Here is a 22,209-nt window from a genome sequence, read left to right as displayed (position 1 = left end):
AGCTCCACCTACACAGCTCCACCGATGCACCCACCACACAGCTCCACCGATGCACCCTGCACACAGCTCCACCGATGCACCCAGCACACAGCTCCACCGATGCACCAACCACACAGTTCCACCAAAGCTCCAACTTAGCTCCACCAATGCACCCACCACCCAGCTCCACCAATGCACCCGCTAAGCTCCACCGATGCACCCACCACAGCTTCACCGATGCACCCATCACAGAGCTCCACCGATGCAACCACCACACAGCTCCACCGATGCACCCACCACCCAGCTCCACCAATGCACCCACCACACAGCTCCACCAATGCACCCACCACACAGCTCCACCAATGCACCCACCTACACAGCTCCACCGATGCACCCACCACACAGCTCCACTGAGGCACCCACCACACAGCTCCACCGATGCACCCACCACACAGCTCCACTGACACAGCCCATGAAGAGACATACATTAGCCTGGAAGGGCTGGGTTCGTTGGTGCGTGGAACAGCACGTGGATCCCCTGGGGGCAGACTTTCCCTGCGTCGTAAACTTTCTTTCTCAGAAGGCTTCTGAGGGATTAGCATATCGTTCCATTAATAATTTCCGTTCCGCCATGTCGGTGGGTCATTCCCAGATTGAGGGCAAGCCAGTAGGGATGCATCCGTTAATATGTAAACTATTGAACGGTATTATAGTAGCGAATCCGCCCAAACCCAAGTTTACTTCATTATAGGACGTCTCTCTAGTTCTTTCCTTATTTAATCAATGACATGTTAACCAGGAAACAACTTTCATCCAAATTTGATTTGATTTGATTTGTAGTTTTGTAAAGCGCTCGTATGCCCTTGGGCGTCTTGGCGCTGAGGAAACTTTGAGGCAAGGCACATCGATAATGAGATGGCCCCGTTTTTCGAAAATGTAGCGGGCTGGTACCGCTACATTGACGAAATTTTTTTTATTTGGAAAGGATCAGTTGCACTTCTGGAGGAATTTCTTCTCTGGATTAACTTAGGGGACCCTAATCTGAGGTTTACATCTATGTATAGCACTGTTAAGGTTGAGTTTCTTGATATTTGCATTAAAACTGTAATGGAGCTCTGGCAGTTGAACTGTTTACAAAACCCATGGCCAAAAACACACTGCTAAACTTCTCCAGTTTCCACCCAAAATCACAAAGGGAAAGTATCCCATTTAGTCAATTTCTCCGTCTTCGGAGAAATTGTTCGGATCTGGAAGATTATTATAAACATGCTGAGAACCGGAGTACAAAATTTAAGGATAGGGGATATCCGAAAAAGCTTCTGTCACATTCATTGAAAAGAGCGCGGTTTTACGACCGTGATGCTTTGGTTCACAGTAAACCTAAGGACAAGGAACCCCTCAATAAAGTGGTTTTTGTTAGCAAATTTTCCAATATAAGCAATCAGATAAAGAATGTTGTCAACAGGCACTGGCACATCCTAAATCATGAGGAAGAACTAGCTTTAGAGAAACCCCTCTTTGCATTTAAAAAGAATAAAAATCTACGTCACTTACTTGTACATACCTACAGAGAGGAATGTGCTGACAGTCAAAGGACTATTGATGGTACTAGAATTACTGGAACAACAAAATGTAGTATGTGTAACATTTGTTCGCAATGTATTGTGGGATCAGAAATTACCTGTAACAACAAAACAGTAACGTGCAAAACACACAACAACTGTAAAAGTAAAAATGTTGTATATTTACTGAAATGTCCGTGCGGTCTCTGCTACGTTGGAGAAACGGGCAGAGAGGTACGCACACGGCTTCAGGAGCACAGGTCAGCAGTGAGGACCAAGAAAATTACTGCACCAATTGTCGTCCATTTCCTTGAAAAGGGACACAAAGAATCTGATTTTGGCTGGTTCATCCTAGAAAAGATTAGGATAGGCAAAAGAGGTGGCAATATTGTCTCCAGAAGAAAGGAGAGGGAGCAATGGTACATCTCCTACCTCAATACAGTCAAACGGGGACTCAATTCTAGGGAAGAATGGGAACGTATTATTGGAGCAGTATAACGCATTTGCGCTCTCTTTAATCCGTTCAGAAGCTGTTGACTAGCATAGGTCTCCTTTTGTGATATAATTCATGAAGTCCCTATATGAGAACTATTATTTTTCTAAGGGCAACTTAGGTTAAGGAGTTAACCCAAACAATTTCAAATTGCTGACTTCCTTGGTCTGGTGTGACCAAAGTGACCAACATTAATACCTCTCTTTTTTTTAAAAATAACATATGTTTTTCTTTATTGTCTAGTATGCTGAAATAAATATCTCCATACTTCTGAAAGAAATATTTACATATTTTTAGTTTAGAAGCACCAATCGGGGCATTGATTTATGAACTCACCAGTTATTCACATTTACATTTTTTACGTGTATTTAATAACACGAGCACTGACGGAAAGAAACAAAGTCCGTTTTCCGTTTCCTATGACAGACAGAATCAAAGTCCGTTTTCCGTTTTTTATGATGAATTTTGGCAGGCACTTCTCAGTCCGCTGTCTATACCTGCACGAAGCATTAGAAGTAGAAAATACAGTCCTTCTTTTAGATCTACTACTTCCGCTTTCATCTAACATCGCGACTTGCACCTAGCAATATATAAGAGACAGCACGCAACGCGGTTGTTGATGGATTCCGCCTATACGTGTGTGAGGACGCGGGACGTTTGCTAATTTAGCCCTGGAGGTAAGGACTGGTTCCTGCTGCGAATGAATGTAACGCGTAAATCTATTTGCTTTACACGGTTTTTAGACGCCTTCTTACACGGTTGTGCTCTGTATCTGTTTAATTTACAGGACAGAGACTTATTTTGACCCGTGCAATTTAAGTGTATAAGGAGTCACGTCGTGTTCCTACCAGATTGAAAATTTTGATATATTCCTATTGTACCGCGTTCCGGGTTTATTTTATTTTATCAAAACCTCGTGTAAGTATACCCGGGCACGTGATAAGTTGGAACAGCTGCCTATGATCACATTTTAGTAGGAATTAATGATATCTTTGTCTGTTTATTTACAGTCTTCAGCTATAATGCTGGACGTGCTATGAATGTTTGACTTTATCCAAGCAACCTTTTTCAAATCAGTAAGTTGCACCCATTATGAATCTATAATCAGAAGTAGTCCGTGCTTATTACTGCCCTAGGAAATAGAGTTAATTAAACCAACTGTCGCTGGGCATAGAAATATAGAGCGAAGCATGTGTCTGTTTATAGAGCTGTTAATCCTTAGTTTTATTAGATTTCGTGAGGGCATTAGAAAAACACGGCACGCATTATGACTATCGACTATTTCCTCAGTGTGACCAGGTTCTACCTTATGACAAAATATGTTAATCTTACAGGGGGCACTTGCCGGGTCTATTAATATTTTTTGAAGATAAGTACCTTTTGCGAAGTATGGTGCTCGTGTAAATATAAATAGAATTAGAGGAAAATAACGGGAATAAGATGCCCTGACAATGATAACGGGTATAATAAGTATGTCCGGAGTTCGGTCCTTGTCCAAAACGCCCTGACTTAGACAGCCTTGTTGAGCTGAGTATCGGGTTATGTTAAAACTAAACTAAACTAAACTAGATATTTATTCATCCATATGTTTAGGAGGATCAAAGGATATTTCGCTGGCCGAATATCTCAAATAAAGGATAAGGAGGATATATACCCCTTATGATGCACTGACTTATGTGTTTTATACCTGAGGTAGGTGATGTATCATTCCCTTCATTATTGCCACCTTAGCTTGAAGGATGAGTTATTTGTTTAAAAAAAACTTTTTTTGTATTACTCTGTGCACCTGGCTACATGTTTTATGCAGGCATGGGTAGACTTGTCATTAGAGAGTATACATTCAAGGAATTGAAAGGTACTACTTATTCTGTGGACCTGTTCGTTATTTACTTCATATGCTATGAACTTTTGTATATAACTGTTTATTGTATTGTCTTGGTATCAAGGTACTACTTATTCTGTGGACCTGTTCGTTACCTACTTCATATGCTATATAAAGAATTGTTTTACATATAATTGTTTATTGTAATGTCTTGGTATTAATGTACTGTGCACTGTGTAATGTTGGAAGCAATGCGATAATGTGTGTTCAAAGACTAAGTAGGACATTTCATTGTGTTTTTTAATTTGTATTTTTAATTTGATTTGTTGTGCCAATGAACTGTAACTTAGACAAATCTTATTTAAATTTACAGAAATTTAGGGAAACAGGTATACATATACCCTGATGAAGGCGGTCATAATTTGTCCATACCGCCGAAACGCGTCGATGCTCAAGGAGTGAATGTGGATTAAGAAATTAAGGAAAATTCGAATTAATTGTGTTATTTGAATTTAGTCCTTTTTTCCTGTAGCTCCTTTTTTATTGGAATGTTTTTAATTTTCTTTTATTGTTGTTCCGTCCTGTGTATGTTTCCCAATTTTTTAAATCAACATAATGTATGTTAATAAACTGTACTAATGTTTTGATTCTACTATAGTGTTTTCACGTGTTTGAACTTTCCGTTTATTCATTGCTTCCTTATTATGCTTATGTATTAGTGAGTCTATTGTCTTTAAGTACCTTTGTATTGATGTTCAACTGCCCAAAGGGAGTTTACTTTTTGACTTGCGTCTGCAGAGGAAAGAGATCTTGTCCTGATGGCGCGGGAGCTGGATGTAGCGGAGGTTGAAAAGCCATGTCTTCACTGATTTCCTAAACGACATTAGGGAGGTGCTATTTTTGATAGCAAGGGGAAGACGGTTCCAGTCTTTGGCAGCATGCAGCATAAAACTTCTGCCTCCCCATCTTGCCTGTTTGCACCTGGGAACTTGTATAAGCTTAGCCTGGCTTGATCTCAGTTCTCTTGAGGGGGTATATGGCTTTAGGTGGGTTCTAAGGAACAAGGGTCCCTTGTCCTGGAGTGCCTTATAGGTTAGACATAGGGATTTGAACCTTATTCGTTTTGCCAGAGGGAGCCAATGTAATGTATCTAGATGGTGTGATGTGTTCAGTTCTAGGGATGTCCAGGATCAGGCGTGCTGCTGAGTTCTGCTGGCGTTGTAGTTTGGTTAAGTACTGTGCCTGCATCCCAGCGTATAATGTATTCCCGTAATCGAGTCTTGACAAGGCTATGGTGGTCACTACGGTTTTGCGGGAATCCAGAGGAATGTACGGCATTAGTTTCCTGATCATTTTTAGGATGAACCACTTAGTAGATGCCAGTTTGTTAGTTTGGGCATCAAAGGTAAGCCTGTTATCTAACATGATACCTAAGTTTTTGACTTTCATTACGGGTGACGAACAGTTTCCCAAATCCGCCGGCCACCAATCTGGTGACCAAATTTCTGCATTTGCTCCTAGCAGCATGACCTCACTCTTGTCCCCATTCAGTTTCAAGCAATTCTGCCCTATCCACTGGCTGACCTGTGTCATGCAACTTTGAAACTTGTCTGCAGTATTAGAGCTATCATTTTTGATTGGCACAACAATTTCAGGGTGAGTTGAAGGGTTTAGATCTTATCCCTCCAAGTTCTACCGTGAAGGTTCTACTGTCTAGGAAAGAAGCCAGTAAATTTTGTACATCCTTGTGTGCTCCTGCTGATGCAAGTCGGTTCAGGAGCGTGCCATGGTTAACCGTGTCGAAGGCCGCCGAGAGATCTAATAAAATCAAAGCGGCCTTCCCCCCGGCGTCCAGCACGCCCCTGAGTTCTTCCACCGCCATCAATAGGGCTGTCTCAGTACTGTGTCCCTCACGGAAACTGTACTGGGACGGGTCTAGGTTATCTGCCTCAGTGATAAACTGGGCAAGTTGTTTGTTCAGGATTTTTTCGACTACCTTGGTACAGAAGGGAATCCTGGCTATTGGCCTGTAGTCCCGGTTCTTCTGGGTCTAAGTTAGTTTTTTTTTAGCAGCGGTAAGACTGATGTTAATTTCCAGAGGTCGGGGTAGGTACCTGAGTTCACTATGTGTCCCAGAAGTTCTATCAATTTCTCGCTGAGCAATTCAGGAAAAAGGTGGAACATTTTTGGTGGACAGGGATCTGAAGCTGCCCCAGAATTAGTACTCATAATTACTTGATGGACCTGTTCTCTCTCAGGAATGTAGAACTTGAATGGTGGAGTTTTAGGTGTTTTTGTGGGGGTCGAGTTTTCGTTTTGGTTTGTTTTGTCTAGGGCGGGGGTCTGCAGGTTAGTTGCACTAAAGGATTCATAGACCCTAGTCACTTTGTCGACGAAGAACTGGCCCAGAGTATTTGCAGAACTCCGTACTGACTGGCAGGTTCTTGTTTACGTTTATTTTGGATAATTTTTTCACCGTGGAGAATAGTTCTCGGCTAGAGTATTTTGCCTCCTCTATTTTTACGGAGAAGTACTGACTTTTAGCTGTAAATATCATTTTTTTTATAGATGTTCAGGGCGATTTTATATTCGGTTTTACTATCCGGATCATAGCTTAATCTCCATGTCCTTTCTAGTTTTCTGCAAATTCGTTTCTGATCCTTAGAGTTTCTGAGAACCAGGGTTGGGACGGTTGTTTTTTTCTGAATGTAACTTTTTTCAGTGGAGCAGCTATATTTACTGCCTCTGATATCCATTCTGATATTTGGTCAGTTGCTTTTTTACTATCTAGGTCCAAAGTAGGAGGGTGAGTTATAAGATGTTCTCGTAGTTTAGCAGTATTTAATTTTGACCAATCCAAGTAGGAGGTAGGTTTATCATGATTGTGGGAGGTCTTTGTTTCCTCTATATGATCCAAAGTTATAGTGAAAATTATGACTTTGTGGTCTGACCATGAGACGGGGAGACAATCTATGACTTTAATATCTTTGTTAGATGAGAATATGCCATCTAGGGTATGACCTGCTTTGTTCCTGTCTTGATGCACTAGTTGTACGAGGGCCATATTGTTCATTGCTTCGGTCAGCATTGCAGTCCCTGGATCGTCATTTTTTTCCAGGTGGAAATTAAAATCCGCCAAAACCGTGAAGTCAGGATATTGTATACTGGTTTCTAGAAAGGGGTTTAGTGTGGCTGGCAAATTGGTTTTAGCTTTTGGTGGTCTATAAATTAGTAGGCCGTTGAAAGTATAGTTATGTGTTAATTTGATATTGAAAAACAATGTTTCACAGTCAGGTGTGCTGCCTAATTCGCAGCCCTTCATCTGAAGTTCATTTCTAGCAATGATCCCTAGTCCCCCCCCTCGTTTCTTTTTTCTGTCTGCTCTGGTTATTGTATACCCTTCCGGGATTGCCAATAGCAGGTCTATGACCGAAGCTTAGTCAGCCCAGGTCTCGGTAATGAAAATTACATCCAGCATTTTATCCTCAATGAGGTCTGCTGTTTCTGAGTTGTGTTTCACAAGTGATCGGGCGTTGATAAGTGCTGCCCTGAAAGATTTTATTTCCGGGGTGTTAATGTAGATACTTGGTGTCATGCTTCTACAGCATGTGAATTCAAACTTAAGTTGACAGTTTGTGCATTCTTTAGTTTCTGCTAGCGGAGGTATAGGGCTACAGCAGTATTCAGGTCTTAGAAGGAGTAGCTCATCCGCAGAGTAGATTGTTCTCCTATGGGGGTTAATTTTGCCAGGGGTTGTGGCCCTTGGCCCGGAACCGGCGCGGACGGGCGCAGACGGGCTTGCCTTTGGCGTGCCTTCGGCGCGCCGCCGGCGCGCCCGCTGGGCGGTCTTGCTATGCACATGATATATAGTGAGAAGCGGTGTCAGAGGGTGTGTCTCGCTCAGCCCGGTCCGCCCTCCACTCAAACAGCCTCAGCTGCGGTGGACCGGGGTCGGAGGGGAGGCGTGCGGCGCAGGTAAGGGTAGTGTAGCTATTATTCAGCTCACCAGTAAAGTGCAGCAGCCTAAAAACAATTTATTTACACAATCGTTTAAAATCAGGTAAAATACAGACACCACAGGGTACAACTCGCACCAGCGCGGACATCCGTCTATTTCTCTCGCGCCTGGGGGAGTTACTGGCCTTAAGTAGAGGTTTTCGGGGCGTGTCAGGGTGCGTGTCTCGCTCAGCCCGGTCCGCCCTCCACTCAAACAGCCTCAGCTGCGGTGGACCGGGGTCGGAGGGGAGGCGTGCGGCGCAGGTAAGGGTAGTGTAGCTATTATTCAGCTCACCAGTGAAGTGCAGCAGCCTAAAAACAATTTACACAATCGTTTAAAATCAGGTAAAATACAGACACCACAGGGTACAACTCGCACCAGCGCGGACATCTGTCTATTTCTCTCTTATGTCTCGCAGCATGTAGACGGTCATTTGACGTTAAGGCTTTGGACATTACAGGTAGAGTATTAACTCCTAAAAGAGTATCTTAACATTACTTTCAGAACTAAGACAATGTCTTGGAGCGTGGAATATCATGCTTTTCCTAGTAATGCTAAGCTTTGTGCAGTGCAATGTCTTAAATGCCTATGAGGAATGTACCAGGTCTATTCTGCCTGCTGGTGTAGTACAATTATTGATTGCTTTGCAGAACCCTTACAAACCTGTTACTGCAGCTACGATAGCCAGATGGTTGAAATCGGTCAAGCAAGAGGCGGGTATTGATACCCAGGTGTTTGGGGCGCATTCTGTTCGTGGCACTATGGCTTCTAAGACTTTTATGTTAGGCTCTACTGTTCAAGACATTATGCATTCTGCCGATTGATCTTCTGAATCCACTTTTAAGCAGTTTTATTACAAACCGGTGGGTGATATTTCCTCTGTGGTGTTTCATCAGCGTTAAACTAGCATAATACGAAGACTCCGGTCCTGTAATAGAATAAAACATTTGCTAGCTATCTCGCCAAGAATTTTGAATTCTATTAAGGACACGGAGGCGAGGATTATCCCACCCGGTTATATAACAGTCTTGAAATGTTTTACCCACCCGTGGGTTTACATTCTGTTTAAGCAGAAATTACGGGTTTTCTGTTTCTCATTCTTCCAGGTTCTGAGAAGAAGATGGATTAAATATGCTTCCTGTTAAGATGTTATTTCCAGTTGGATTGTTCTTCCACGTTGGAGACTGTCATTATTGGACTGGAGTTATGTTGAATGGACTTTTACTGTTCGAAGCAAAGAAAGAGGAGGATATCCAGTCATGAGTGGCTCTTATGGAGTCTGACAGGATGTGATGTGATGTGATGTGTTACATGTGCATCATGGGAAATGTAGTTTTATTTACATAATAATAAGTTTTCATTGGCTGCTGTGTGTAGCAATAAATGAAAGAGAAAGCATAATCCTCGCCTCCGTGTCCTTAATACAATTGAAGCTGATGATATGAAAGTGAAAGCTGTCTGAGCCTTTCTGCTTTGGCTGCTTCACTGTAATTGGCGGCTGTGGCACAACTCAAGCCCCTGTGCACCAATTAAAATGGGGGGTGTGGCAGAATTGGGACTAAGGGGCGAATCACCCCTTTCCAAGGATACCTCTCGCTAGTGTATCCCTGCTCGGGGATCACTGTCCTTGATACACCCATTAAACACCACGAATGTTAGTGAAGGTGGTGGAGTGGTCACTTGACATGGGGAATTGCCCCCCACACCACCGAGTCTCTCATTAGATTTTCTGCCTACCTTTTTACATAAATGTACCCCCAATCTGAACACCCAGGGGGGCATGACTGCATGCTAAAGATTCTTTTTTTAAATCTGGCTTGACAGCACCAGTCACACTATACTTTATGTCATCAAAATAAAGAGAGCTTAAAAAACAGTACATAAAGAGAGGAGCTTTGATGCCGTGCCAATTTTGATTGGCTTGAAAACACATTTTGACTGGGAAGAAGTTGTATGTTTCCATTGAAAAAAAAGAGTGCTTGTATTGCATCTTTACAAAAGGGGGTGGTGATGGACGGAGCATCTGAACCAATCAAACACTCACACCCAGTCAAGAGATCTGAGTTTAATCCATCACCGTTCTTTAGCCCACTCTGCCACCTCAGTTCAGATATGGCCATATGCAAATCAGTCTGACCCTGTGCCTCATGGGAACAGTCCAGCCCGAACCTCTCTCTTAATCATGCGATTCTAAAGGACTGTATGAACTTGGAGAATATGAAAAGTATTCAGTGGATGTCCTATATTAAAAACACCTGGGGTGGCGGACATCTTGCTCTGGGGTGAGTGGCCCATTCATCGGACAGCGCTGCATTGCGCATGCGCCAGCGGGGGAACGCGTATTTAACGCGAGTCCCCGTTTTCTCTCCCCTGACACGGAGCTCATTGCTGGCAGGAGCGTGACGGCGCTTGCTGCTTCGCTACTTTTAAATGCTTATATTTTGTTTTACTGCTTGTTTTAAGGTCGTTTGACCCTTGCTCTACCTCAGCCCCTTACCTGCACAATAATTGTGTCCCGCACCGCCGCTTGGCGGGTTGGTTCCTGGGGTGGCGGACATCTTGCTCTGGGGTGAGTGGCCCATTCATCGGACAGCGCTGCATTGCGCATGCGCCAGCGGGGGAACGCGTATTTAACGCGAGTCCCCGTTTTCTCTCCCCTGACACGGAGCTCATTGCTGGCAGGAGCGTGACGGCGCTTGCTGCTTCGCTACTTTTAAATGCTTATATTTTGTTTTACTGCTTGTTTTAAGGTCGTTTGACCCTTGCTCTACCTCAGCCCCTTACCTGCACAATAATTGTGTCCCGCACCGCCGCTTGGCGGGTTGGTTCCTGGGGTGGCGGACATCTTGCTCTGGGGTGAGTGGCCCATTCATCGGACAGCGCTGCATTGCGCATGCGCCAGCGGGGGAACGCGTATTTAATGCTCCTCCCCTAGCGCAGCGGGATCGCGCAGCGGGCGTGTCCTCGCGTGGCCGGAGTCGTGCCAGAGTCCTGCCCGTCTGCGCCCGTCCGCGCTAGGGACGCGCGGGACGTGGCGGGCTCTGGGCTGCCTCTGTCTTCTTGCACTGCTGCCATGCTTACGTATTCTAAGGAGCGCCTGTTTTCCATCGGCAAGGTGAGCGGTCATTGTACTTCACAGCCCGTTCATCCTTTATGTGGCCCTTACCGCTGTTCTTGTAATGGTTTTGCGCTTGACCCACCGCTGCTCCTCTCTCGGCTCTGTCCCTCTGCCGTTCGGCATAATAGGGGGCTACCGCCCTCATTGCGGATTATGAATCTTAACGTCAGGTCGATCCTTAAACACCAACAGAATGTGTACGACCTGATCGAAAATGAAGCCCCGGATATTTTAGCCTTAACTGAAACATGGCTTCAGGAGGCCGACACTGCCATTCCCAATCTTGTCTGCCCTCCCGGTTACTCTATGTATGTTGCGAATAGGCTATCCAGAGGCGGGGGTATAGCCCTGATAGTGAGATCTAGCTTTTCCTGTGTGTGGACCATTCTTAAGATCGCTGGCTGTGAAAGTGCCTCCTTCAAAGTCTCTGTCAGCCCAGAATTTACACTCTCTGGGATGGTGGTGTATCGTCCGCCGGGCAGTGATGTAGCGTTTAGGAATGCTTTTCCGGACATTGTCGCCACCTTGGTCACGGACTGTGCCAATTTCTCCATCCTGGGCGATTTAAATCTGCATTTCGATGCCCCATCCTGTCTGACAGCGCGTAGTATTCTTACGGACTTAGAGGCTTTTCAACTCTCCCAGCTGGTCTCTCAGCCCACTCATTCCGGGGGGCATATTCTTGACCCTTTTTTCACCAACTTGACCGAGGCTAAAGTCACGTCGGTGGCTCCCGTAGAGTGGTCTGACCATTCTTTGGTATCCATCTACTGCCCTATGACTTCCAACATTTCCACCTCCTCAGCCAAGCAGGTACCCAGGAGACCCTGGAGTAAACTCAGGCTGGATGACTTTTACCATCTTCTGTCAGTGGAACCTTTGGGCCCTTTCAACAACGTAGAGGAGGGGTATGATCTCTTCTGCGCTTGGCTCACCAGGGCTCTGGATGTCTTGATACCTGTTGCAACTATGAAGATCAATCCTCGAGTGTCAAGCCCCTGGTATGATGACGCTTTGCGCGCTCTGAAGGGAGCCTGTAGACGGGCGGAGAGGGCCTGGCGGAAGACATATGGGGCTGAGCTAAAAGCTACTTATGTCGCGTCCGTCAAGCTCTATCACCGGGCTATCTGTCGTGCCCGAGCGGCATTCTATGCCGAGGAGTTCCGGAACAGCACCAACCCGTCGAAGGCCATCTTCAAGGCGGTAAAAGATCTCATGTCTAAGCGGTCTATCTCGTCGGCTGAGAGCTCTGTCGCACACTGTGAGTCCCTCGCTTCCTATTTTTTGGGTAAAGTCCAGTCTATATATCGGACTTTCCCGAGTACGGGGATAGCGTTGGGTAGCCCTAAGGAGACACCCTACCAGCCCGCTCTCCTCACTCTTCCCCCTCTCACCCTGGAAGGGTTTGACAAACTTGCCACGCAAGTTAAATCTGGGTCTCCATCCGATCCAGTGAGGCCTGCGCTCTTTCGAGAACAGACCTTTGTGGGGCGTGTGGCTATACGCTCTCTTGTCAATCTCTCCCTAGAGACTGGGGTTGTTCCCATCAGCTGGAAGCAGGCGGTGGTGTCTCCGATTATTAAAAAGCCATCTCTTGACCCGTCTAAGCCGGAAAGCTACCGTCCCATCTCGCTGCTGCCCTGGCCAGCTAAGTTGACAGAGGCCCATGTCAACCTGGCCCTGTCTGAACACTTAGCCCGGTCCAATGCTCTCGATCCCACACAGAATGGCTTCCGTGCTGGTCACAGCACGGAGACAGCCCTTCTGGTGATGGTGGAACATCTCCGTGCAAGGCTGGATGCTGGACAGACGTCGGCGCTGATCCTGTTAGATCTCAGCGCCGCATTCGATACTGTGTCGCACAGCATCCTCCTTGGGCGGCTCGAGGAGATTGGTATCGGTGGCCAGGCGCTACAGTGGTTCCGCTCCTTCCTAGACAACCGCTCCTTCTGTGTTGCCATCCCTCCCTTCAAGTCCGGGTTCCAGCCTCTGGCCATGGGGGTTCCGCAGGGATCCTCGCTGAGTCCCACGTTGTTCAATCTTTACGTGAGACCGCTGGCTGATGTCGCTAGGCAGTGGGGCCTAACCATGGTCTCATATGCCGACGACACACAGCTGGCGGTTACTCTCAGCGGGGATGCGGAACAGGACGCCCCCAGGTTTCAGTCCGGCCTGAAGGCGGTGGCCAGCTGGTTGACAGGTAACTGTCTCCAGCTTAATGCCACAAAAACAGAGGTGATGGTTGTCGGGAAGGGAGTGGAGCTTTGGGGCGATCAGTGGTGGCCATCGGAGCTTGGCCCCACTCCGACCCCAGTGCCGGAGGTGAAGAATCTCGGGTCTGGCTAGACGCTGGTCTCACTTTCATAGGGCACACCAAAAAAATCGCAGCCTGTTGCTTCGGTCTCCTAAGAGGGCTTAGGCCGGTGCTTAAGTTTTTCGACGCCCCGACCAGACAGCTTGTGGTCCAGGCAACTATCATCTCACGCCTGGACTACGCCAGCTCTTTGCTGGCTGGGGCTAATCAGGCCGAGCTTACTCGTCTGCAGCGGGTGCAGAACGCCGCGGCGAGAGCTATTGTTGGACTCCCTAAGTTCTCCCCGGTGTCTCATGTCATCCGCTCCCTGCACTGGCTCCCGGTCAGGAAGCGTATACTTTTTAAGGTCCTGTGTCTGACCTTTAAAATTCTTAGAGGCATAGGCCCTGAGATCTTGGCCAACTCTATCTCCTTCTATGTCCCTACCCGCAACCTTCGATCGCAAGGTCAGGCCCTTGCTGTTGTCCCTAGATTTAGGCTCAGCAGGATGGGTGGCCGTTCTTTCAGGGTGAGAGCTGCGTTAATCTGGAACACCCTCCCTGTTGAAATTCGGCAGATAGAGGACTTGCTGTCGTTTCGTAGAGCTATAAAAACTTTTCTATTTTAGCCCCCTTGGTTCAGCACTTCTCTGTTGCTTTTCGCCTTGTTGTGTTATGTATGCTCCGTGTCTCTGCGCCAGGATGCTCCTTCGCTGGAGTCGCTGCGCGCATAATAAATTGTTATAACATAACATAACATAACATAACATTTCTAGGGAACTGGGGTGCCCAGAAATCTTCACTAATCCAGAGGGCCTGGTAAAAGCAGATCTGGGCTGGGTCAAAACCAACTTTATTACGAATAGAGAATTGGAGCGGGAGGCGGTAAAACTATGGAAGTCCTCGTTAAGGGAACACTACTTATTAATTTCATCCTTATCTATTCAACCGTACCTCACCGTTGTGATGGTCCCGTTCCATCGTTGGGTTTTGACCAAATTCAGATTCAATCAAATCCATTTGCTGCTAACCGACTCTAATGTCTGGTGTAGGCCGGTGGATGCGGCCCCATGTAAGTGTGATGGTTATTCATTGCAGGACAAAATGCACTTTACTTTTTTTTGTTCCTATTAAGTTTGCCCAGGAAAAAGTTCATTATTCCTTCACTAAAGGGTAAGGGGTTTGAGCAAGCCAAACCTGCGTTGCTATTCCTAAAGCTAATGGAGTCCCCGTTTATAATGTTTGGAGTGGCAAATTTCTTTGTAGCTTCCATTCGCCGCAGGAAACGTATCAGGACGGGCCTTAATAACACTGTTGGTGTAGATAAATGAATTCATACTGACAATATAATGTTTTAAACCTGTAATGTAATTATTTTTTAAAAATGTCCTAAAACTGTGTCCTTTTTAATGTGTTTTATCTACCCCCAAATCGATTTGTACACTGTACTTTTTATGATTTTAATTAATAGAAATAAAGTGGTATTGAATCTGAATCTGCTTTGTAGCAAAGCTTGTGCTCAATACAGCGGACCTTACATTTTTAATGGTGGTGAGCTAATGATAAAGGTTATAGGCCAGATCGGTTCATTGAAAACATTATATCTAATGCCATAGATTCAGTGATGACTATATCCCTACCCAACTATCCAATTCGCTCCGAACTTAAAATTAAGCCGTAGCACCATACACCTAGTAGCCCCAGGGGTCTCTCTGGGTTTTTGATTTTGGCGTCATTTTAGTCAAACATAATTAAAATATTTTAGCATCATGCAACCATGAGTAGTCACTCCCCTAATCATGATCCAAAAGGACAGTAAAAGTAAAACAAACAAAAACAGTGTAGAGAAAACATTGCTGGTTTCATGTTAGAACCAAAGCTGGTCCATTTGCTAAGCTGGAATTGAATATTTGGTTATGAATGACAACGATGATAACTGTTCTATACTACGTCATGATAACAGTATAAAGAATCATTATTGAAATCAGTGCAACTCCTTTCATGTACTTTGGAATTCTGAAAAGCTTCACATGGCCTCATGGGATTCAAATCTGAGGACCAGTGGGTTATACACTGACATGGTTAGCATGTTTACCTGATCTACTTTTCTGAGTAGCCCAGATTCTTTACGATTTATTCAAGTACAACACTTTACAGAACCAAGCAACAAAGTACAACACTTTACAGAACCAAGCAACATGTTGTTACAGCTGACTAGGACATATGTTCGTTCTCATTTAGTTCACTGGATAAAGTATCTCTTCGAAACTGAACAATAGAACATACACTTAGGCTGCCACAGTGTGTTTATGTCAAAAAGTATTCCTCTACTTCTAAGTCAAGAGATGTAGCTAGACGATTTATTAAAATAAATCCTCTATTATTACAGCAACTGCTGTGAGGAAACGCAGAGAGCTGAAAGCCAAGCTTGCATTGCTAACACAGTGATTGCAAAATAAAAACATATACGTTTGCAAATTGTGGCTACTGCTTCCACAACATTAATTGATTATATGCAATACAGGAAGTGTATTGTAGAAGTACTCGAATAATGCATACCCCCAAATTTAAGTACAAAAAATCCAAGTACATGTGCCATTAAATCTAGTAGTAAAACCAAATCAGTGGTGGCAGAACCAATATGGTCGGTCAGTGCAATTTGTGTATTCATTGCATGGATCAAAACAAGTTTTTCAGCTGCATGTGTAAATAGCGAAATGGTCTCACAATAAAGAGGTACTGTGCGAGGGAAACAGCATTTTGTCCTGAATGTGATAATGTTTTAACAGTGCCTGGAGTAAGTAACGTATTTGTATATTCTAAATTACCTACGTTTCAGCAACAGCTTGCACTTTGCTGAAAATCAAGCAACTATTTTAAAGTGCAATACGATACAAAAATTAATAGATAAATCACATAATTGAAGGCACTAAATGACAGCTAAAAAAAAAAAAAATTAGTCGAGTGCCAGGAGCCATTGACCATTATCCCTCTAGCTGAGCTGATAGCAGGAGCTCCAAGGATCCAAAATGTTCCTTGAGAAAATCAGTTTGTATTCTAGAATTCACCTAACCTGTAATTAATAGTTTCAAAAGAATGTAAGAAAAAATGTAGGATTGTTTTCTAAATCGAATATTTGCAAAATTACGAAGGTGGCAGGCAGTTTTGCTATCCGAATTCGCAATATTCAAAAACAAATAAAAATACCTTTTATATCTCCTATCGCTTACTAACACAGCTTTGATGCACGCAATATTTGTTAAATGTAGTAGTGCAGAATCTGTGAAAACCATAGGCAAGATATATATAAAAAAAATAGTAGGTGGTCCATTCTCAAAGAAAGACATAATGAATATCCCAGGGCTCTATGACCTCTGATGGATGCAGACTTACACTTTTGTTTTTTAGTAGTTTACAAACGTTTCCAGATGTACGTCTAGGGCCTTTTACTTAGGCAGGTTTCCAGTCATGCGCTTAGCAAACGTTTATGCATTTAATTTTCTTATGAGCAAATGTACCTGCGCATATTTGTTTATGCAAAAATGTAACAAGCAAGTGGAAATTAAATACATGGGGAAAAAGATGCGTTACTTTGGAGAAACCACTTTATCCTCACAGAGAATGATAGGCAGTGGTACACACGATGTGTGTGAGTGTATTTACAATAACATTTTAAAACAGGCATGGGCAAAGCCGATAGGTCTGACATTGGTTGTCAGCTTTTTGACTCTGCCAACGATTGTTTTTGTCATGCCAAAAGCTTATTGCCGTGGATACTACCGTACCCATGTCAATCTTAAAATATATATTGAGTTAAAGCAAAAATATTTGTTTTGTCTCAAAAAGCACACTGCCCCATGCTGTAATGGGTGGATGTAAAATGTAGCGACACAATAACAGCCCAATGGATGAAAAGGGCTGGCTGAAAGCCACGTAAATATATTACAGATCTAATGTTACGAAAATCAAAAATTCTTGGCAAACGCCAGGCCAAAAAACAGCTGAATGCTTTACAGTAAATATTTGGAAGCATTTAATAAGATGATTCATCAGAAAGGAAGGTAAGAAAGAGAGCAACACCCCAAAAAATTGATATAAACAAAAAATCTACTATAATCATAAGCTGGGGATAATGAAAATGCTGGCATACGTAGAACATTGAAAAAACAATGTGTACAGACACACTCACTGTTATTATGTACAGTGCCAAAAAACCATTTGGCTTTGTTAAAAGACACCTCACACACCAAACTGGTTGGTGTCATTCTTCATTATTGGGGTCCCAACAGGGTGGCCGAATGCCCCTCCCACCCCAGTTGTGTTAAGACGCCTGATTACAGCAGAGCTGGTGTGGTGTATTTTGTGTGAAGTGGTGTGGTGAAGGTTAAAAGTATCTCTGAGAATCCTTGCCCTGTATGTTTATTAAAGGCGGCCCAGGATACGGAACGGAGTGTTGACAGTGTTCAGTGGAGCTTGTATACTTACGAACCCCAAGTAAAAACACTTAATTAGAGTGTTAGGCAGGAAAATCCGGGTCAAGACGCGTCACCTGCTACAACCTATTTCAGCTCCCATTATCCTGGCTGCACTACATGGTAATGAACATTACCATGACCAAAAGCTGTCCTAAATGAAGCCTATGCATAATTATGCTTTTGCATTTGCACAGACTGTGAATATTTAACAATTTGACATAGCCAGAACACCAAGATTACAAAACCTGATGTTACACCAATCCTAGCCACAGAGGGTGTTATCATAGTATGGATGTAATGAGAATGCAACAAAAATCTGTCACTCTCAGGATGACCACAATTAGACAAGTGGGGCTGTTTACAGGACAAGCACATTTCAAAAGCATCTCGCCTCTTGGACAAGCAGATATTTTATCAAAAATTCCCACACCTTTGCTACCATCTGTGGCACTTGCCAGGCGCAAACATCACAGCAATTCTATAGATAGTATCTTGTCATAAAATCGATTTTCCTTACATGTTAAGAAAGCCATTAGTTTGAAAGAGAGGAGATAAAGCAATTACGTTGGTAACTTGGGCTGACTCGAAGGGTCATTAGTTGGCTTATTAGATAATACTGTATGAACTGAGCAAATATTTGTAAATCTTATGAACCTCATGTCAAACAAAAATGGGTAGACCCAAGAATTTGAAAAACATTATTGTTTTTTTCCATGAGCATCTACACTTGAACATTCTAAGAGAGGTGGTGGTCCTTATGGGTGTACAGACACACATGATACGATTGAGAGTAAAGTATACACAGAATTGGTTCTACACAAAAGAAAGTAAAATTTAAAGATAACATACTACATGTTTTGAACGTCCCATAATGAAAATCACGAGGAAAACATCTGTTTTCCTGGTGCACTAGATAAAATTCCTTACAGAACTATATAATTGGCTGGGTGTAAAGCAAGTATGGTTCATCCACAGTGTTGGCCTCGTCTAATAACTCACAAGAGCCATCCACACTTCAGTGTAAGACTGAAAAGGCATCCTGCTTTTTTTCTCTCTCTTTTGGCTACAAAGAAGTACCTTGCCTTCCAAAACCAGCATTGGTTAACCTTTTTCCCTTACAGCTGTTTACTGTACTCTTACATGTGCCTTCCCTTGATCCACTTGTTCATAAGAGATTTATGGCCACTTTCGAAGGAGTGGCTAAAAGGATAACTAAAGGTTAAGTCAAAGAAAAATAATTTCAGATTTTGAGGAAGCCGCAAGCAGGAACAAAAAGCCCAGATGATCTCAAGTCTCAGAGCTGCTACCCTAGCCATTTCAAATTTCTAGCGTCATCCCAGGACGCATTCAAAGCCATGAGCCAAGTTCTAGCCACATACAGACCTTAGCCAACCCATCACCTCACTCCCATTGGGTTGAGCCATTGCAGACACTATTCCTTGACTGACAAACTAGGTACATTCACATTTACTCACTGCAAGATACATCCCCAGACCTGACCCTCCTCCTAACCTCATACCATGGCTGCATCTCTCACCCAGAAACACTGTTATTTTCCACACCCGGGAGCATTCGCAGCAGACTCAATCCCATGTGTGGCATTTTAAGGAGAGCCCTAGTCCTGACGCAAGCTCCTCAATCAAACATTCAATCAGTCAATTTATATAGCGCTGCTTTGTCACTCGTGAGAGTATCCAGGAACTTGTGTGGCCCAAGGGACTAGTCAAAAAGCCAGGTGTTGAGCACCTTTTGGAATTCAGGAAGAGAAGGTTGGGAGGTGTAGGGGGAGGTCATTCGATGTATTCACAGCAAAGTAGGAGATGGAGCTACCTCTGCTCCTGTTCGGTGGATACGGGGAGTAAGGGCAAAATAGTGGGATGTGGAGCATAGATATCTAGCTGGTTGTTGGTAGTTCAGTCTGTGGTTGATGTAGACAGGTTCTTGGTTGAGTAGGGCCATATATGTGTGGGTAAGGAGCTTGAATTGGTATCTCTTCCGCATTGAGAGCTAGTGGAGTTCTCTGAGGTAAGGGGTGATGACGGTTCATCGAGGCAGGTTGAGAACAAGTCTGGGTGAAGTGTTCTGTATTGTCTGAAGTCTCTGCAGGAGATGTGTGCTGAAAGCTGAGTACAGGGCATTGCCGTAGTCCAGTCGGCTGGTGATGAGGGCCTATGTGATGTTGCATCTTGTGTTCTGGGTAAGCCATTTGAAGATTTTTCGTTGCATGCAAAGCGTGAAGAAGCAGGCAGAAGAGACCAAGTTGATCTGGGACTTCATGGTCAGCTTGCGGCCCGGGATGATGCTGAGGATTCTGTCGTGGTCAGTCGGGGTAGGTGAGGGTCCTAGGTCCGAAGTCCACCAGGAAGCATTCCAGGAAGTGGTAATATTGCCTACCGAAATGTACAGTCTAAACTCAGTTCTAGAATAATATCCCACATTGCATAAACCTGCTTTGGACTCATGCTCCTCAGCTTTGACACAATATTCAGAATGACATGAAAATTAAACCTACTGTTGCGACCTTAGCCTGGCACTCTTAAGAGGATTCACCACCATATTAACTCCATACCTAGTTTCACTGTTTAAAGGGCCGCACCCTGCCACTATGCCAAGTATCACACCCCAACGGTGCATACACAATCCTGACCCTAGCCTGAAACCACTGTACCTCAGCAACTATGATTCATCCCCACATGTTGATCCATCTCCAGTTCTACCCCTATTTACCATCTGATACCCTGTGTTCATCCCCTTCTCTGACACACAGCCTAGCCTCAAAACCTATGTGCATTACCAATCCTCATTTCATCTCTTATGTTATGTGTATGTACATATCACCCCTAGAGGGGTATCTCGGCACAAAACCAAGAGAGCAGCTAAAAGGATGCAACTTTTAAAATAGGTGAGTCTTTTAAACTCACAAATGCTTTCTTACCTCCATTTATGACGAACACTATACTAATACCCCCGCTTTAATCCTAAAAACCTAATCCTATTCCATGGCTCAGACACAAAATATAGTTTCATCTGTAGACTCACCACAGTACAGAGATCTGGGCCTAAATCCATCATTTTTTTGCTCTGCCTGCCATTCCAGTTTAAACCCTGCCATATGGAAATCAAACGTGACCCTTGTTCCCCACGGGGTACAGGCCAGCCGAAACTGCTGGCCAGGTCCTCCCTGGACCTGAAGGAAGCATCCTGAGACTGGTTTTGGTGGATTACCCCTCATCAACCAACCTAGCTTGACTCAAGGGTCATGGCGAGCTCAGGACCCCGTTTGAGCATATAACCTATCCCACTCGGGGTGACAAAGGCCAAAAGATCTAATAATGGACAAAATGCTTAACAACGACAAACATTTACCCCAATTCAGGGATCTAAGCCTTAAATCCATCGGTTTTTTTTGCTCCCCATGCCATTCCAGTTTGAACCCAGCCATATGCAAATCAGTCTTGACCCCGTTTCCCCGTGGGAACAGTCCTACCCAAACTGCCAGACCAGGTCCTCCCAGAACCGGAAACAAGCACCTCACTCTGGGTCTCGGGCTCACTGTGCCACTGGATTCCAGCTAGTTTGACTGATATGGGATGATACTCAGACACAGATCCCAGGATGTTTGTTTCTGGTCTCCTCCTAAAACTAGTTTTCAGTCATTCTCTACGTGAAACGATGCGTCAAGCCATCTGTACCACTTCTCTGCTTTCCAAACATGTCTTTCAACGCTCTGCTTATTGTACAGATTGTAGTAACCAGATGTTCTCCATGCATACGACTGCATGCCTTATGCTGTAAGCTAGGTGACAGAGCCGACACCCAATGCAAAATGACCATTCAAGCATTCACAATTCATCATGTTTTTCTGGCTCCCCATTTATACAGTCACATCCCTGCTCCAGACAATTTCACAGTTGCAAATTGCAATGCTCGTACCGGAACAAGTTCCTTGACAGAGCGCCGAGCAGGTTCCAGCTCGCCTTCCTCCACCTCCATGGGCTCCGGCTCCCGTTCTGGGCTATGCTCGGGTTCAAGTCCAGTCTCTGACTTCACAGAGATCACAAGGCCCCGCACAGCCGCCATCGCTGCTTACGGCTACCAACGAGCTGCGACAGTAACAGGCCAGAGCGCCGCCCATGGAGCAACGAGAGAGCCCAACAGCTAGAGCGGACCGTGAGAACAGGAAGCAGGGACCATAGAGAGCGAGCTGAGGCTAGGACCATCGAACAAATAAAGTGAGAGAGAGGTGAAAATTATAGTTCAGTTCGAGTATTGGTCACGAGTTTCACAGTTCTTATGTGAAGTTTCTGTTTTTCAGGCGTATTACAGTCTTTTGCCCCTGGAGGATATCAAATGCAATCATTGCAAAAGCCAATAGATCTGGTCTTAGCAGCCATGCATTTAAAAACACATATTTTTCAAAACATATGTAATGCGCAAAAGTATTTGGCAAAAACATAAAATGTACACATTT

General features: G+C 44.4%; 1 protein-coding gene across 1 annotated transcript in view; it reads right to left on the bottom strand.

The window, feature by feature from the left end:
- The window catches only part of NCBP3 (nuclear cap binding subunit 3), a 354,604-nt gene extending 332,643 nt beyond the window's left edge, over positions 1-21,961 (bottom strand). Inside the window, exon 1 of the mRNA XM_086954548.1 lies at positions 21,672-21,961. Coding sequence (XP_086810674.1) covers positions 21,672-21,818 — 147 coding nt within the window. The 5' untranslated portion in view covers positions 21,819-21,961. The remainder of the gene's footprint in view (positions 1-21,671) is intronic.
- Positions 21,962-22,209: the final 248 nt, after the last annotated feature.

Source organism: Lissotriton vulgaris, chromosome 2_1 (genome assembly GCF_964263255.1).
Source record: "Lissotriton vulgaris chromosome 2_1, aLisVul1.2, whole genome shotgun sequence".
NCBI classification, from domain to species: domain Eukaryota; kingdom Metazoa; phylum Chordata; class Amphibia; order Caudata; family Salamandridae; genus Lissotriton; species Lissotriton vulgaris.
This window is presented reverse-complemented; position numbering and strand designations above follow the sequence as displayed.